The sequence below is a fragment of the Vicia villosa genome, linkage group LG5 (assembly GCF_029867415.1).
Source record: "Vicia villosa cultivar HV-30 ecotype Madison, WI linkage group LG5, Vvil1.0, whole genome shotgun sequence".
NCBI classification, from domain to species: Eukaryota; Viridiplantae; Streptophyta; class Magnoliopsida; order Fabales; family Fabaceae; genus Vicia; species Vicia villosa.
Window position 1 is genome coordinate 145,548,483 of NC_081184.1, and position 17,785 is coordinate 145,566,267.

The following is a 17,785-nucleotide window of genomic DNA, read 5'->3' on the forward strand; positions in this document are numbered from 1 at the left end:
TCACTAAAATATAAACTATCATAAAGTCTCAATTAAAAAATGTTTCAAAATTGTACCATGGATGAATATCCCTTCCATTGTAAAGAAATAACAACCAGGCAAGACAAATGATAATACCTAATGACAGGTAACAAACAAATATCAAAAACATGCTTCCACTCCTAAGACCTCTTCTTCTGCTTGTACATTTTGGCGGCAACTATGTACATCAATGTATTTAATAAGCAAAGTCCAGACATTAGTTGAAAAAAGTAATCAAGATGTCCCTGGTTCAAGTTATCTGGAATCCATCCAAGCTTCCCACCTCGTGTAGTGAAATAAGTTACTATAGTAAGCAAGAAAGAGCTCAAGTAATTCCCCAATGAAAAACTCACGAGTGGCAATGCACTACATACCGTCCTCATAGCGTCTGGTGATTGGTCATAGAAGAACTCAATCTGACCGATGAGTGTGAATACCTCTGCTGCACCTAATAAGAAATTTTGAGGTATTTGCCATAATACACTAAGCGGTACAGGAACATGTTTATCGACAAGGTCAAACTTTCTAGCAACCTGCAGTCGTTTAATCTCCACAATAGAAGCTGATAACATGCACAAGACAGAAATAAAATGGCCAATTCCTATTCTTTTAAACACGGAAATGCCCCTTTTTTTGCCTGTAATTTTCCTTGCAACAGGAATAAGTATCCTGTCATAGACAGGGACCCAAAAAAGAACACTTAACACATCGAAGGTTGAGAGGGAAGCTGGGGATAATTTGAAGGAACCAATATATAAGTGCATCATAGTTCCTTGCTCCACAAACAATGTTGACATCTGGGCGTAGACAGCAGAAAATATTATGCCAGTAGCCCAAATTGGAAGCATGCGAATCAAGATTTTCAATTCTTCCACTTGTGTCACAGTGCAAAGCCTCCATGGATTAGAATAGTCACCGCTTCTGTTCTCTGAATCAGACACTACAGCTGCTTTATCAAAATACCTTTATTTAAACACAAAAAAAAAAAAAAACGGAGTTTTATAAGGTATATGAATATCCTTCAGTCAATATTATTAGTACTAGTAGTAAGCATAAAAACATTAAGAATGTGAAACTTCAAAATTTTGCATACAATTTCTACTTGCAGTAACATATTCAACAAGAAAAATAAAAAATGTTACCTCATATCATCATGATGCATCAGTTTGCGACTTCCCTCAACTCCTGGCTTGTCACGCGTCTCATATAGGAGACTACTATCCTCCGGCACAACCAAATTCCGCTTTCGGACAGATGCTATTAAAACCTGGCACATACTTGTAAGAGGACTACCCTTTGGTTTTTGAAACCTGTATAGAGAGGTACCTAAAAAGAAACTCCCAACGGATAACCCCATAAATAAAGCAGGAATGCCATATCCAAGACCCCATCCTAAGTTATCTTGAACCCACACAATGAAGGTGCATGACACAATGGCGCCTATCATGATCGAAAAGTAATACCAGTTGAAAAAGGAAGCCTTCTTGACATTTCCCTCAGAATCAGTTTCATCAAACTGATCTGCTCCAAAAGGCGACACACATGATTTTACACCACCGGTCCCAACTGCAATTACATAGAGACCAAAGTAGAATAAATAATATTGCAAGGGACTAGCTGGAGGGCACACCGAATTTACACATTCGGCTGGCTTCAATGATTTGACAGATGCAGAAATAGTCAAGATAGACATCCCCTGCAAGATACAGCCATATCAGTATCACATAATAAAATGCCTAGAGACAATTATTTATGACTAGGAAAAGATATCTATTTTAAGGGCATTACAACGAAATAAATCATAGAGAAAACACCAATTGTCCAGTATCTTCCCCAGTAACTATCAGCCAGAACAGCTCCAATGAGAGGTGTAAGATAACAAGTTCCTTGCCAGATACCGACATTTTTTGCAGCAGAGACGTTTCCTTCGTGTAGTTTAGTGGTAAGATAGGTAACAAGGTTTGTTGCAATGCCAAAGAAAGCCAAACGTTCACAACATTCATTGCCTGCCATTTACATTTACATACATAAATATGATAGTAATGAAAATGAATCATCTAAAACATTAAACCTTAGGGCAATATAAAAAAAAATGCATACCTAAAATAAATGGACAAGCTTTCCAATTGCCACTTTTGTCCTTAATAGAAGGCCTCCCTTTAAAATCAACTGAACCATCTCCAGTGTGTTGTTCACCCCTTTCATCCTGAAGAAATGTGCGTTGTTCGCCTCTTTCATCCTTAAGAAATAAAATAAATAATCATATCACAAAGCAAAATACTACTTTTCTAAGAAATCAGATTCGCTGACAGATATCCGTCATTGGATGAAGATACAACTAAAAATCCAATCCGTCTTCATTCAATGGCGGATATCTATGACAGCTTGAGTCTGAGATCACAACAATAGAGAATCCAAATCAATGTTTAAGGATTCATTCATATAAGAAAAGCAATAACAAACAGAAACGCTTCTTTATTAAAATCAGTGGCCAAGTGGTTTTATGAAACTCACCACCAAAGCCATAGAAGTTGACTGGCATTAATATTAAGCTCAAGCTTTCAATTAAGAGTGAGGATATACTTTGAGACTCACATAAATTAACCCTAGTTTTAGTAAAATATAAAAAAACAAAAAAAAAAACAAAGAGATTCTCACGTGTAATTTAATTGACGAGTTCAAAATATAGAGTGAAGCCGAAAACAGTTTATGTTATGATCACTAACACGTGGTAAAGTGCATGCTGTTTTGAAACGGATTAATATTTCATAACCATACAATATAAATATATAGATATATAAATATAAACTATTTACAAAAAATTGGAATGAGGAAGAAGAAGAGAACCTGAAAAAGTCCTTGTTTCAGTTCTGGAACGTCGTCGTTAATCGAACTCATGCTGATTGCTGGTGTCTTTGGGAAGCAATGAGTGTAGAATAAATAAGTTATAACAAAAAGTTAGATACAGTTAATCTATAGGCTAAAATGAATTCATTATTCAAATTTTACACTATTTAATAAATAATTAAATATAATATATAAATTACTATTATTCTAGAAAAATACATATTTAAATATAATAAAATAAAATACTGTAATTTATTTGTTTTTGATAAAATACTCAATTATTCTTGGAATGAGTACAAAGGATTTAACTTGTACCACCTGTTAACTTCACTTCAAACTTTTATTTATTATATTAATTTCTTACACTCATTTTAAAAATTACAAGTTGTTTGCAAATATTATTTATTAATAATATAAGAAAGATAATTAAAATAATTTAATAAAAAAATAGATACTTAGAATGTGTTCCATGGAAGAAATGTGTTGAAGAATATTTTTATAAGGGAATTGAATTTCTATATAAGTATTAATTTAATTGTTTGACCAAAAACTTTGATAGATTAATAATGAAAGTTTATAACATATTTTGCCTAAATTAAATTTTTGGAATGAGAATAATATTCATACACTGTCAGTGTAAAGTTATTTTACACATAGGTTTCTCTTATTAAAATTTTGAGTTTTTTAATTGTAATAGTAATTAAGGTCTAAGGCGAATTTTAAACTAAATTATATATATATATATATATATATATATATATATATATATATATATATATATATATATATATATATATATATATATATATATATATAATTATATATATATATATATATATATATATATATATATGGAAATTAATCAAATAATTTTATACAATTAAATATATTAATTGGTGAATTATTTTTCTACTTTATTATTTTTCTTATAATTTTTTTTTATAAATAAATCTTATTAATTCAAAATTCAAATATTTGTATAAATTTTTTTGAAAAAATTAATACTGCATTTTATATTTTAATTTATTCTAATTTTAATCTTAATCTATAATATTGTTCAACTTTTTTACTTTTTATAGGGTGCGTTTGATTTGTAAATTATGAAGTACTGGACAGAACAGTACAGAACAGTACAAGACAACTTTTTGTATTGTACTGTGTTTGATGGTTATTGGACTGAACAACTATTTTCTCGATTTTGCTTGATATGTCCATGCACCAGACAAAATAATATAATTTTTAATATAATATTATTTATTGAAATATAAAATATAATATTTATAATCAAAATATTAAACAATAAAGAGGAAAAAAGATGAAGAAATAATTTTTTTACTCTATTTTGTTTAATATATTTATGCAGCAGACAAAATAATATAATTTCCTATATAATATTTTTTTATTAATATTTTTGAATTAAAATATTAAATAATGAGAAGAGAAGAAAAATAATAAATTGAGTTTTTGATATGTCAATGAGCCGAATAAAAATAATATAATTTTTATTATAACATTTTTTTGATATATAACATATTAATATTATATTTATGAATTAAAATATTAAATAATAAGAAAGAGAGTAAAAATTAATTTTTTGATATTTTGTTGATAATTAGTGCTTGGGATAAAAAGTTGCTAGTTTCTGCATTAAACAGAGTGAAAAAAAAATTGTCCGGTCCAATACCTCGTTTTTTTAGTAAATCAAAGGCACCCTATAGAGATTGATGTAATAAGAGTACTCTAATTATAAATAATGGGCAGATATTTATTTTTATTTTTCATGAAAAAATTCGGCAAACCAACTTAACAATACTGAAGAGGAAGATTTGAAGGCGCGAAGCACAAAACGAATCAAAGAAGGAGATGCAACTTTCTCAACCTCCTCAACCATGTTGATGGTTTATGATGAAGTAGGGTATGATCACACCAGTGAAAATAGTAAGAATCTGCAGAAAGAAAAAAATAATAATAAGAATTAAGAAGAAGAAGAGAACCTGAAAAAGCCCATGCTCTAATTCTGGAACGTCGTCGTTAATTGAACCCATGCTGAGAGAGTGTGTGTGTGTTTGGGAAGCAATGTGTGGAGAATAAATAAGCTATAACAAAAAGTTAGATGCAGTTAAACTATAGGCTAAAATGTATTTATTATTCAAAGTTTACATTATTTAATAAATAATTAAATATAATAGAATAAAATACTATTCTTCTAGATATTTAAATACATAATAAAATAAAATAAAATAGTGTATTAAATTTAAATAAAATACTCAATTACTAGTCATATACTCATGCGATGCATGATTATATTTTATTTAAATATTAATGAAAATAATTATCATTATATAAAATTTGATATGAATAATTTTTATATTAATTGCATCTCTAATTTAGAAAATAAACAACTCATTTTAATGTTTAATAGTATTATTTAATAATTTAAATAAAATTTGCATAAAATTAATAAATAAATAAAATAGATAATTTATATGTAACATCAAATTAATAATTGAAGTAAAAACGAATAAAGATGTAAAATTAAAATAGAAAAAACACAAAAAGAGGGAGATAAATTCACCGTTACATGATGAGATAGTGACCTCTAATTTAAAATACATAGCAAAAAAAATTATATTTAAAGAGATAAATACTTCTTCTAACATGTCATCTTCCAATTTTTTAAAACCTCTTTTGTAATGCTTCAAATCTATATCTAAAAAAAATATGTAACTTGGAATTATTAAACAATAATAAAATTAAAATATGATGTCTTTTCAACATTTAAAAAAATGCTTCAAATCCACATCTAAAAAATATATAATTAAGAATTAATAATAAATAATAAAATAAAAGAAATGCTCTTTGATAAGCGAAGAAACGTAAGAATAAAAGTAGTCATAGATGTACATAGTTAGCACCACTTGATTTTCACAAATAATTTTAATTCTTTTATAAGTGACCTATATAATCTTTTCTTGTCTTTCGTGTTTAAATTCTTTGTAAAATGAGTAATGCTATATAGTAAGTGATCGTACCTGATTAGGAGAATCGTCAAGGCGCAATATCTGGCTTGAAGAGCAAGATGGGGGGTACCTGCAAGGTTCTCCGATGCTTAAGTCAGTAGCTATCAGAGAATGAGGTTTAGAGTTAAGAATAGAATACCTGACCCTCTAGTGAAAGAGGGTATTTATAACCCCCAGCGCTGGGCCAAGGTTCCCTAATTGGGCCAAATCCAACTGGAGGCCCACGTGCTAGGGAACTGCCAGAACGTCCCATGCTAGGGCTGAGTCAGCAGGAGACTCACGTTCCGGATGATCATAGCGTAGGGTTCGGAGGTGGTTGACCGAATCCCTCGCTGCGTGACGCGTGGTCTTCGTGCGTGGATAACTCCTTGACGGTTATCCAGTAAGTGGGCCCAAAGGTTTGGGCCTGCTCGGCCAGAGTCTTCGCGAAGGGCAGCCCTTATCTGTTGTCCAGTAATTGGGCCCAAGGGAATTGGGCCTGCTCGGCTGGTAACAAGGGTTGGGCCTGCTCGGCCCAGACCAGAACAGGAGCCCCCCAAGTCATTAGCCTTATAAGGGTGATGACTTTAACGAGGAGGTTTAGCCGAGCACGGGCAACGATTCCAAGTCCTGGGTTCCTCGAGGGCTTTGTCGGCTGTTGTCCTCGGTTTTTAACCTTATTGGTTGTCACTCGTTAGCGCGATTGACAGGTGTCAGCTGTACAGGCTGTAATCATTACTGCGCCGTTTCTAGGGATGAAAGTAGACGGCGTCTTTTGGAGTTCTCAAGATCTTTGGGACGCGTGGCAGCTTTTCGTGGAGGGAGCCGTCTTTGGGGTGTAGGCAATGATGGCGTCTCCTAGGCTGCCTAGGCCATCATGACACCCTTTGGCCTTCTTTCCCTATATAAGGAGTGAGGAGGTCACTCATTTGGCACTTAACATTTTCCAAGCCTTCAAGATCCGCTCACTGCTCTCCTCCTCGTCTCGTTCATATCTTCTTCGCTTTCTCCAAGTAAGTTCTTCGTCTCCTTCATGTTTTTATTTAAGTTTTATGTATTAGTTTTGAGTGAGGCGAGCATGATTTATGAGCGTGACGAGAAAGGTTTATTAATTAGCCGAGTAAACCTAGAAGATAACCGTTTCTCCCGTGCGTTTGCCGAGTGAGTTTTGAGTGAACGGAGCTAGAACGTTTGAATGAGACGTCCAGCTTTTAGGATTACTAGAGAGTAGTATGAAGGCCACGAGCAGTGGAGGTTGCACGTCTCGGTGAGGGCATGAGTTTGCCGACCTCCGCTGCGTGCAACGTATATGCTCTGAGGGCACTTTAGCTCGTCGGCCATTTGACGATTGGGGGAGTTTTCCTCGTCCCTTTTCCTCGCCCTTTCACTTGACTTGCGGTGGAAGGGTGGATTTGACCAGTCGAATTCACGGTTTCCTCTGCTTTTCAGGTAAATGGCCGACGAGAACAAGGATGATGTCGTCTTCGACATTTCAGATGGGGAGGAAGCTGTTGGCTCGCAAGAGGACATTCCCGTCATCGAGACCTCCCCTCGAGCACTTGAAGAATGGGTGGTCGTTGCTCCGAGGATGATCGCATCGCGCTTCACGACGCGTCCTAGGGAAGCTTTTAACGTGATCGAGGATCTTGAGCAGGACGAGGAGCCTTCTTGGGGTGCCTTTGTGCCTAAATCTCATCAGAGGATCTGCTCGAGATTCTCTGGTCCTCGTTTCGCAATGTACGAGTTCGTCTTCAAGGAGGCTGGTCTCCGTCTTCCCTTCACTCTTTTGCAACGGAGTGTCTTCAGTTGGCTGCGCCTGTGCCCGTCTCAGCTTCATCCCAATGCTTTAGCGTTCTTAAGAGCCTTTGAGATCGTATGTGGGTACTTGGAGGTGGAAGCGACCCTGCCTCTTTTCTTCAGAGTGTTTCACTTGCAGAGGTTGCGTGATCGGGACGGCAAGTGGAGTTGGGTGTCGTTTAAGCAGCCGAAGAAGCTGTTCGCCATTTACCAGGACTCTATCAAGCATTTCAAGAGTCGATACTTTCTGGTTAAGCCACTTACCCCCGATGCCGAGAACCACTTGTTCGAGGAGCGCGAGTATATCGAGGATGGGGTGAGGAAGGTGGGTCCGTCTGCCCGGTTCCCGTTGGAGTGGCAGCCTGACCACTTCGAGCGGGGGACCGATTATTTCATCTTCCGTGACGAGGACCTCAATGAGCGTGATACTGGGGGGTATCAACGGCTCGCTTCCTACGTGGACGGGTTTAGGCCGGCAATATGTATGTATCCCAACGGGGATCCCCTATTCGAGGAAGACGGAAGTCCCATGCTGGAGCCTCGGCACATCAACACAAAAGCTGTCCTCGAGTGCGGCAGTTACGGGGATGCTATGATTTTGTTAGGTGAGCTAGCTATTATTTGTTTGAACAATATCTTTTTGGTTCTAACTCTTTATTTTGCAGGAAAAATGGCCGACTTGCATGACAAAGTTACGAAGATGCGGGCCAAGAACAAGGGGGCCATCAAAGTGTCCGTGAAACGATCGCGGGTTGAGGAGGTCAAGGCGGCTGCCGCGAGTGCCCCCGACAGTGGCTCTCCTTCGTCGGTTGGAACGACCTCGCGTGGTTCTCCGGCCGGAAAGAAGCAAAAGAATGACGGGACCGCGGAGCTTCGTCCTCTTATCATTGACAACCCCTCCGAGGAGGACATAGTGCTGCCCTCTTGTACTCTGCATAGGGGAATCTTTTCAAGGAAGAATGTGCTCCTCGAGCGCGAGGAGGTGAGGCACATCGTCAGGCGGGACCGGGTGGCTCGAGACAAGGATTTGTCCGAGGACCTCGAAGGGATGATGAGGGTGGCTGCCTTGGCCTTGGCTCTTAATGCTCAGAAAGTCTGTCCTCAGAAGGACTACGATGCTCTCCAGATCAAATACGACGAGCTGGAGCACGAGTTCGAACAGTACAAGGACAAGTATGAGGTCCAGAGCGGCATAGTGGAGGATCTCGTTAAAGAGCGCAATAAGGTTGCGGACTTGGAGGCCGAGGGGAAAAGGCTCCGCGAGAGAATTGCTGAGTTGGAGAGGGCTCATCTCCCTTCGGCCGAGGAGGATGATGATGAGAAGGCCTTGGTGACGCGTTCTCAGCTTCTGGGCAAGGTGAAGGAGTTGGAGATTGACTGTGTTGCTACCCTGGGGGTCGGTTTCAAAGCTGCGGTGGATCAGCTGAAAGTCCTCAACCCGTGTCTGGTGACGAAGGGCATTGGTCCATACCATAAGGTCGTGGACGGGCGAATTGAATCAAACCCGGAGTTCGAGGACTGGGAAGACGAGCTCCTCGACCATGTCGAGCTCTTCTCTCATGGCTTCGTCGTTGAGTTCTTCCTCGAGAGGTGACTCAGTCCGACGAGACGGTTCTCGGATCTCCACGGGGATCACGGCTTCGGTGCCATAGGTTAGCCTGAATGGTGTTTCGCCCGTGGTTGAATGTGGGGTCGTCCTGTATGCCCAGAGGACGCTGTGTAGCTCTTCGACCCAAGCTTTTTTCGCTTCGCCCAGCCTTCTCTTCAATCCACGGAGAATGACCCGGTTGGCGGCTTCAGCCTGTCCGTTGGTTTGGGGGTGCTCGACCGAAGTGAAGTGTTGCTTTGTCCCGAGTTTGGCCACGAATTCCTGGAATTTTCTGTCCGTGAACTGGGTGCCGTTGTCGGTTATTATCGCCTGTGGTACCCCAAATCGAGCGAGTATGTTCCTCTTGTAAAATCGGAGTACGTTTTGGGATGTGATTTTAGCGAGCGCTTCAGCTTCTATCCATTTTGTGAAGTAATCTACAGCGACCACCAGGTATTTGTTTTGGTAGGAGCCGACCGGGAAAGGTCCGAGAAGGTCCATTCCCCACGTAGAGAAAGGCCAAGGTGAGGAGAGAGATTTGAGCTCGTTTGGTGGTGCCAGGTGCATGTCGGCATGACGCTGGCATTTGTCGCATTTCTTGACATACTCTTTGGCGTCCTGCTGCATGGTCGGCCAGTAATAGCCGGCTCTGAGGGCTTTCCTAGCTAGTGACCGTCCACCGAGGTGATGGCCGTTGATTCCCTCATGGAGCTCCTGGAGTACCTCTAGTGCTTGCGAGGCATCGATGCATTTAAGGAGGGGGATGGAGAAACCTCGTCGGTACAGCTTGTTTTCGAGGATAGTGTATGAGCACGCTCGTCTCTTAATTGTTGAGGCTTCTTTCGCGTCGGCGGGGAGCTCGTCTTTTGTGAGGAAGTTGTACACTGGGGTCATCCAGCATTGGTCGTCCCCGATGGCGAATATCTGTAGAGCTCGCGCGTTTTCGCCTACACTTGGCCTGGGCAGAATTTCTTGGATAACCGATTTTGTTTCCCCCTTTCCTTCTCGTGCTCGCAAGTTTGGACAGTATGTCGGCGCGCGAGTTGTGTTCTCGGGGGATATGCTCGACTTCTGCTTTGGCGAATTTTTTCATCTTATCTCTGACGAGCGTGAGATATTCGGCGAGTACGTCGTTTTTGGCCTGGTATTCGCCGCTGATATGAGATGCGACGAGTTGGGAATCAGTGTAGATCTTGACCTCTCGTGCCCCTATGTCCTCGGCGAGTCTCAGTCCCGCGAGGAGGGCTTCATACTCGGCCTGGTTGTTCGACGTGTTGAAGGAGAGGACTAAAGATACTTCTATGATAAGATCTTCGCCGTTTTCCAAGATAATGCCTGCCCCGCTGCCCGAGCTGCTTGAGGCGCCATCTACGTAGATGGTCCACTTGTCTTTAGTTGTGTTGGGTGAGTCGGCGATAGAGGTCATCTCGGCTACGAAGTCCGCTAGCGCCTGAGCTTTTAACGCCTTCCTGCTCTCATACTGTACGTCGAATTCCGAAAGCTCGAGGGACCATCTTAACATTCTGCCGGCCATGTCTGGTCGGCTGAGGAGTTGTTTGATGGGTTGATCCGTCCGAACGAAGATTGTGTGAGCGAGGAAGTAGTATCGTAGCCTCCTGGCCGCTATTACTAGGGCCATGGCGACTTTCTCGATCTGTTGGTATCGTACCTCGGGTCCCTGTAGGGCTTTGCTGGTAAAATACACAGGTTTTTGCCCGTCTACGGTTTCTCAGATCAAAGTCGCGCTGACTGCCTCGTTTGAGACGGCCAGGTAAAGGTACAGAGGCTCGTTGTCGTCGGGTCGAGAAAGGACGGGCGGCGAGGAAAGTACTTGCTTGAGGTGTGCCAGTGCTTGCTCGCACTCCTCGGACCACTCAAAGGCTGCTTCTTTGCGTAGCAGTTTAAAGAAAGGGAGGGCGTGCTGGGCGGATTTCGCGACGAAACGTGATAGCGCAGTGAGCATCCCGTTTAATACTTGGATGGATTTTTTATTGTTAGGAATGGGGAGCTCGGAGAACGCTCGGCATTTATCCGGGTTGGCTTCTATTCCCCGTTCGGTCAGATAGAAACCGAGGAATTTTCCTGCTCGGACGCCGAAGGTGCATTTCTCCGGATTGAAGCGCATCTTGCAGGATCTGGCCCGCTCGAATACGCGCTCGAGATGGGAGGTGTGGTCGGTGTCCCCTCGAGACTTGACGATCATATCGTCCATGTACACCTCGAGGGTGTCGCCGATCTCCCCTCGGAACACTTTGTTCATCATCCGTTGATACGTGGAGCCCGCGTTTTTGAGGCCGAAGGGCATTACGTTGTAGTAGTAATTGCCCGACTCGGTCATGAACGCCGTGTACTGCTTGTCGCTCCTCGCCATCGGGATCTGGTTGTAACCTGAATAAGCATCCATAAAAGATAATAATTTATAGCCGGCCGAGTTGTCGACCAGTCTATCAATGTTTGGTAAAGGATAGGCGTCTTTTGGACATGCCCGGTTAACATCAGTATAATCAACACACATTCTCCATTTTCCATTAGATTTCTTAACAAGTACAACGTTTGAGAGCCAAGTTGAATACTTGGCCTCGGAAATAAAATTTGCCTCTAGGAGGTCTTTTACAGCTTTCTCGGCAGCCTCCGCTTTCTCGGGAGACTGCCGACGCCTACGTTGAACTACGGCCTTTGCGGCTGGGTCGATGGAGAGGTGGTGGCAGGCGACCTCAGGGTCGAGTCCGGGCATTTCCGCGGCGCTCCAGGCGAACAGATCAGCATTGGCTCGAAGGCAGGCTATGAGTTGCTTCCTCGGAAGGTCTGGGATCCCTTTACCGATTTTCACTGTTTTGTCAGGGTTTTCGCCCAAGGGGACCAGCTCGAAATCTCCGTCCGGAACTGGTCGGAAGGGGTGAAGTGACTTCGACCTCGTCTCTTCCCCGGTCTTTAGTTCTTCCTCTGCAAACCGGGCATCCAGGTCGACTGAGCTGACGTTGGTTGTCTGATGCTGGTCTCCTCGAGGATGCTTGTCTTCGGCCCTTGGCTTTTTGTTGGAGTTGGTCGGCGGAGCGATCAGTTCTAGTCCTTTGACGGAGGCGTCGAAGATTCTTCTGGCTGCTTCAATATCGGCGTTGATGGTGGCCACTCGTCCTGTCCTCGTGTAGAACTTCATCTTCAGGTGGACAGTGGAGGGTACGGCGGTCAGTTCGGCCAGAATGGGGCGTCCGATGATGCAGTTGTACAGGGTTTTGCAGTCGATCACCAAGAACCTAGTTTTGACTTGCCTAGAAGCCCCCCCTTCTCCGAAGGTGACAATCAGCTCGACGTAACCCCATGGTTTAGTGGTAGCTCCGTTGAAGCCTTGAAGGTCTGAACCCACGTAGGGAGTGAGGTGTGAGTCGTCCAGCTGGAGTGTCCGGAAGAGATGGGAGTACATGATGTCGACCGAGCTGCCTTCATCGACTAGGACCCGTCGAACATCGAAGTTCGCCATTCTTGCTCGGACGAGCAGAGGAATTGTGGCGTTTGGAGCTCCGCCGGGTAGTTCTTCCAGGTAGAAGGTGATTGGTTCAGATTTCCCTCGGAACTTTCTCAGTGTAGGGCCGAGGTCTGCGTTGGCGCTGAGCAGCTCATTGAACTTTCTCTTTACTGAACTGATGGTGAGGGAGCCCGGATCTCCGCCGTTGGAGACGACCATGGCGAATGGGAATCCTTCCCATTTGCTGAGTGCGGCAGGTGCCCCGACCGATGGTATGAAATCTTCAGGTCGGGTCACTGACAGGGCTACTTGTAGGGGCCTGTTGTCCGGCGAATTCCCTTCGTCAGAGTTTCTGTGGTCGTCCCTTCGGGAAGGTTCCCCTTTCTGTGTGTATTTTGAAAGGCGACCTTCCTTGATCAGTGTTTCAATAGCGTCCTTGAGGTGAATGCAATCCTCGGTCATGTGTCCATGGCTCCTGTGGTATTTGCAGTACTTGGACTTGTCGGTTCCTGGCCTCGCGGGGTTTGACTTCGGGGGTCTGATGTTCGACTTTTTGAAGTCAGTGTTTTGGCATTCGGCTAGGATCCTTTCCCGTGAGGCGTTCAGCGGGGTATATTCGTTGAAACGACCAGAAGGTCCCCGGCGTTCTTTGATGTCGAGAGACCTGTCGTCTTTCCTTCTCTCGTGCCCGCGCCTCGAAGTTGAGGGCTCATGGTTTGAACTGCGAGCGGCGTCGTTGTCCCGTGACGCTCTCGTGGTAGCAGCTTCTGCTTCCTCATATCTGATGAAGGCCTGAGCCTTGCGAAGGAGGGCGTTCATGGAGTGGACTTCCTCAATCTTGATGGCTTTTTTGAAGTCGCTCCCGGGGAGGAGCCCTCGTTCGAGTAGGTACCTCTTCATGTAGTCCGCGGTCTGCACTTGGACAGCTTCTTTGTTGAACCTGTCGAGGTAGTCTCTCAAAGATTCGTTGGTACCTTGGATTACTGCCTCAAGATTCGCTTCTGATTTCGGTTGCCGACGAGACGCGGTGAAGTGGCTTAGGAAAAGATCCTTCAGTTCAGTCCAGGAGTGGATGGAGTTAGGGGGCAGATTCCTGTACCAGTTCATCGCGCCTTTCCTTAGCGTGGTCGGAAAGATGCGGCATTTGATGGATCCTCGTACCACATGGTAGTCCATGACAGCTTCGATGCTCCTTATGTGGTCATCGGGGTCGGTGGTCCCGTCATAGTGGTCCAAGGCTGGTGGTTTTTCCATCCCCCGGGGGAGACGAACACGCCGGATTTGCTCGGACAAGGGACTACGGAAATCTTCTTCGTCGCTAGGCTCAGGGGAGTTTGAATGTCTGCCCCGCTGGGATTTAGTGCGTGCTTTGCCCGAGATTTTGCGGTTGTCTTTTGGAGAATGCTCGCGGACTTTCTGCACGGCTTTGGAGGGGCCTCGGTGCTCCTGCTCGGGTGAGAGACTCTTGGCTTCAGTGGTTTCAGGTTTCTGATTCTTCCGAGTCTTTCGAGGTGGAGAGCGGGAATAAGACCGCTGGCGCCGGTTTCTTCTCGAGGGGGAGCGAGACCTAGATGGACTGCGCTTGCGATTTCTCCTCGGAGGAGACCGCGAAGAGGAATAGGAACGTGACCGATGGCGTCTCCGTTGGGGGGAGCGATATCGTCGCTTCCTTTCCAGGTTGTGGATGCGGTCGCCCTGTAGGCGGATGAGGCGGTTGGTTTTCTGCAGCTCCTTGAGTAGGAGGATGGCGGTTGGATCAGCGCCCTCGGGAATGTTGATTTGTTCCTCCTCGTCTGGGCTACGGCTTCTTCGTCTGCCAGAGGTGTGGGTGAACGAGGAAGCGGGTTGCCCGTCTCGGGTATCAGTTTCATTCACCACTTGGAGCTGGTCTGGTTCAGTCTGGGGCCGGGTCTGCCCGTCTTCCCCGTTCTGAACTTGTCCTTCAGGATGGGTTTGTTCGACGTTCTGGACTTGTTGAAGGCCGTGCACATGTTGAATGTGCTGAATCTGTTGCCTCTGTCCGGCAAAAGCACGTTCTTGCCGACGGCGATTCGTCAGTTCGCGGCTGGAATCTTCAATCAGTTGTTCCAGGACGAAGGGATCAGGACTAGGTATGTTGTTGTTGGCCATGACGATGGTGAAAGGTTATGCTTTGATCTTTGTTAAAGAAGGGGGAGCAAGGTTCCCACAAACGGCGCCACTGATCGTACCTGATCAGGAGAATCGTCAAGGCGCAATATCTGGCTTGAAGAGCAAGATGGGGGGGTACCTGCAAGGTTCTCCGATGCTTAAGTCAGTAGCTATCAGAGAATGAGGTTTAGAGTTAAGAATAGAATACCTGACCCTCTAGTGAAAGAGGGTATTTATAACCCCCAGCGCTGGGCCAAGGTTCCCTAATTGGGCCAAATCCAACTGGAGGCCCACGTGCTAGGGAACTGCCAGAACGTCCCATGCTAGGGCTGAGTCAGCAGGAGACTTACGTTCCGGATGATCATAGCGTAGGGTTCGGAGGTGGTTGACCGAATCCCTCGCTGCGTGACGCGTGGTCTTCGTGCGTGGATAACTCCTTGACGGTTATCCAGTAAGTGGGCCCAAAGGTTTGGGCCTGCTCGGCCAGAGTCTTCGCGAAGGGCAGCCCTTATTTGTTGTCCAGTAATTGGGCCCAAGGGAATTGGGCCTGCTCGGCTGGTAACAAGGGTTGGGCCTGCTCGGCCCAGACCAGAACAGTAAGAATGATTTGAATAAGAAATGTAAGAATGAACACTTGTTATTGTTTTAGAGGATAGTTTTAAATTGATTTTAAATTTAATTTCTTTTTCAATAGAGATCATGGGGTGGTGGTAGTAATGAATGATTGAGATTTAATTCTTGTCTTTCTTGCATTCATACTTTCTTACCAATAAGCATTTTCCAAAATTAAAACACATGAAGAGGTATGAAAAAATGGTAGAATAAAGATATTTTAACATTAATTAAAATTATGGTTAAGAAAAAAAGTAAAATGAAGGAGACAAATTCACTACTATGTGAAGTAGTGACCTATAATTTAAAATACACAAAAAAAAGACATATGAATTTAAAATACACAACAAAAGACATATGAATAGAAAATGGAAATCATAAATTTGTAAAAATAATAATTTAATAATTATAAAATATAATGGAATAAAAATTATAATAAATAAATAAATATATATATAAAATTATAAAAATAATCTTCCATTTTGACGTTAAAAGTTGTTAATTGACTTATATATAAGATTCTTGAAATAAGTACAAAGGATTTGAAGAAAATACAAAGGTAGAATTAAAAAAAAAGACAGAATCCGAGGATTTTAAACCCCTTTAATTAACTTAAAAAATAATAATTTCTCACAAACAATTTATCAAACAGTTGGTAGTAAACTTATATAAAGTTAGTTTCTCATAAAAAGAGTAAAATATTCTAAAAATAAAAATACTAACTTTTTTTGAATTTTTATTTAAAAAAATTAAAATAAATGTTTTTTTTTTGAAAAAAAAATCTCAAAAATAAAATTTTTCCTAAAAATTAAAATACCAATTTTGGTACAAAAACCTGAAAGTAATTTTTTTCTTAAAATTAAATAAAGATTTGATTCTTTTTCCTAAAAAACTATTTTTTTAGAAAAATAAATTCTGAAAATATATCATTATATTTTATTATAATATCAATGAGAACTTTGATACATTTTAACACATATCTTCCTTATTTTTTCTAAACATTTGGTTTGTTCTAAATTCCATTCTTAAACTGCTACCAAAGATATTTGCGTTGTGCTACAATTCAATTTGATAAAGACTCTAATTTTTTATTTTTTTTTTACCAATATAAAGACTCTAATTATATTACCTTTTTCATTATCAATTTAATTATTTTGTTTAATACAGAAAAATATATGTTGCAATAAATTGGAAAAGAGACAACAACAAAAATGACACTATTGATTACAGTACTTCATAATTTTTCGTTTTGTTTTAGTTTGAATTCTCTTTAATATTATAATTATTTTTTCATTTAAGTGTATGTTTCATAGTTAGCATTTGTAATACAGACAATACTGATGAGTGAAGGTTTTAAGATAGAGGATAAAATTTATTAAAAGAAAATGTGATGGTTTAAATTTAATAAAAGAGACACTCCTAATATTTATTTTAAAAATGAGTTGGCATTTTCAATTTTTTTTCCTGTTACACAGCATCATATTAATAAAAATTATACTATTTATTTTTATTTTCAATTTTTTATAAAATTAAAAAATTAATTTTAAAAGTTTAAATATAAAATTGGTTTAAAATTGTAAACAGAATATAAACTAGTTTATAAATATAAACTAGTTTTAAATTGAATTGGAACGATTTTAACAATTAACTGAATTTTTATTGAATTGCAATCCAAAATACTTGCCATTATACCTGAATTAAAACTTGAATTTCCTACCATATTCCAAAAAAAAAAAACTTGAATTCCCTACCAACGGTTTGATTAATTGCTTGTAAAAAATTATTGTTTTTAAGTTATTTAAAGGGGTTTAACCCCCCGTAATATGTCTCTTTTTTTAGTGTTGACTGTTACTGACGTGGCGTGCCACGTAAGCCTCCGTTAGAGTAATCTAACGGGATGGATCAAAATTCGTGACGGAAAATTTTGTGAGGCTCAAAATTCGATGAAATTTTTTGTAGAAACTGAAAAGTGACATATTTATAAGGACCACTAACATAATTAACTCTATATTAATTTGTCACACTCATATTAAAAAATAACAAGTTGTTTGCAAAATATTATTTATTAATAATATAAACAAATCATTAAAATAATTTAAAAATAAATAAATAATAGATACTTAGAATGTGTTCCATGAAAGAAATGTGTTGAAGAATTTTTTTTAAGGGAATCCAAATTTCAATATATAAATTTATCGTTTAAGCAAAAAATTTGATAAATTTTTAAAAATAATGAAAAAAATTAAAATTTTTTGCCTAAATTAAATGTTAGGAATTTCAAGTTACATTAAAAAATAAAAATAAATGTTCTTTAATTAAAACTAAGGG

General features: G+C 40.8%; 1 protein-coding gene across 2 annotated transcripts; it reads right to left on the reverse strand.

Moving 5' to 3' along the window:
- Window positions 1-4,993, reverse strand: LOC131602992 (protein NRT1/ PTR FAMILY 8.3-like). Of its 2 annotated transcripts, none has more exons than XM_058875228.1 (6): window positions 4,863-4,993; window positions 2,869-2,934; window positions 2,122-2,260; window positions 1,810-2,027; window positions 1,164-1,717; window positions 1-984 (listed from the first exon to the last, which is right to left on the reverse strand). In XM_058875228.1, exons 1-6 carry the CDS (start codon window positions 4,911-4,913, stop codon window positions 162-164), a joined length of 1,851 nt encoding a protein of 616 aa, XP_058731211.1. In that variant the 5' UTR covers window positions 4,914-4,993; the 3' UTR covers window positions 1-161. The 2 variants fall into 2 exon arrangements, with proteins under 2 accessions (XP_058731211.1, XP_058731213.1); XM_058875230.1 differs by having other exon boundaries at window positions 4,677-4,975.
- Between the last annotated feature and the right edge of the window lie 12,792 nt (window positions 4,994-17,785).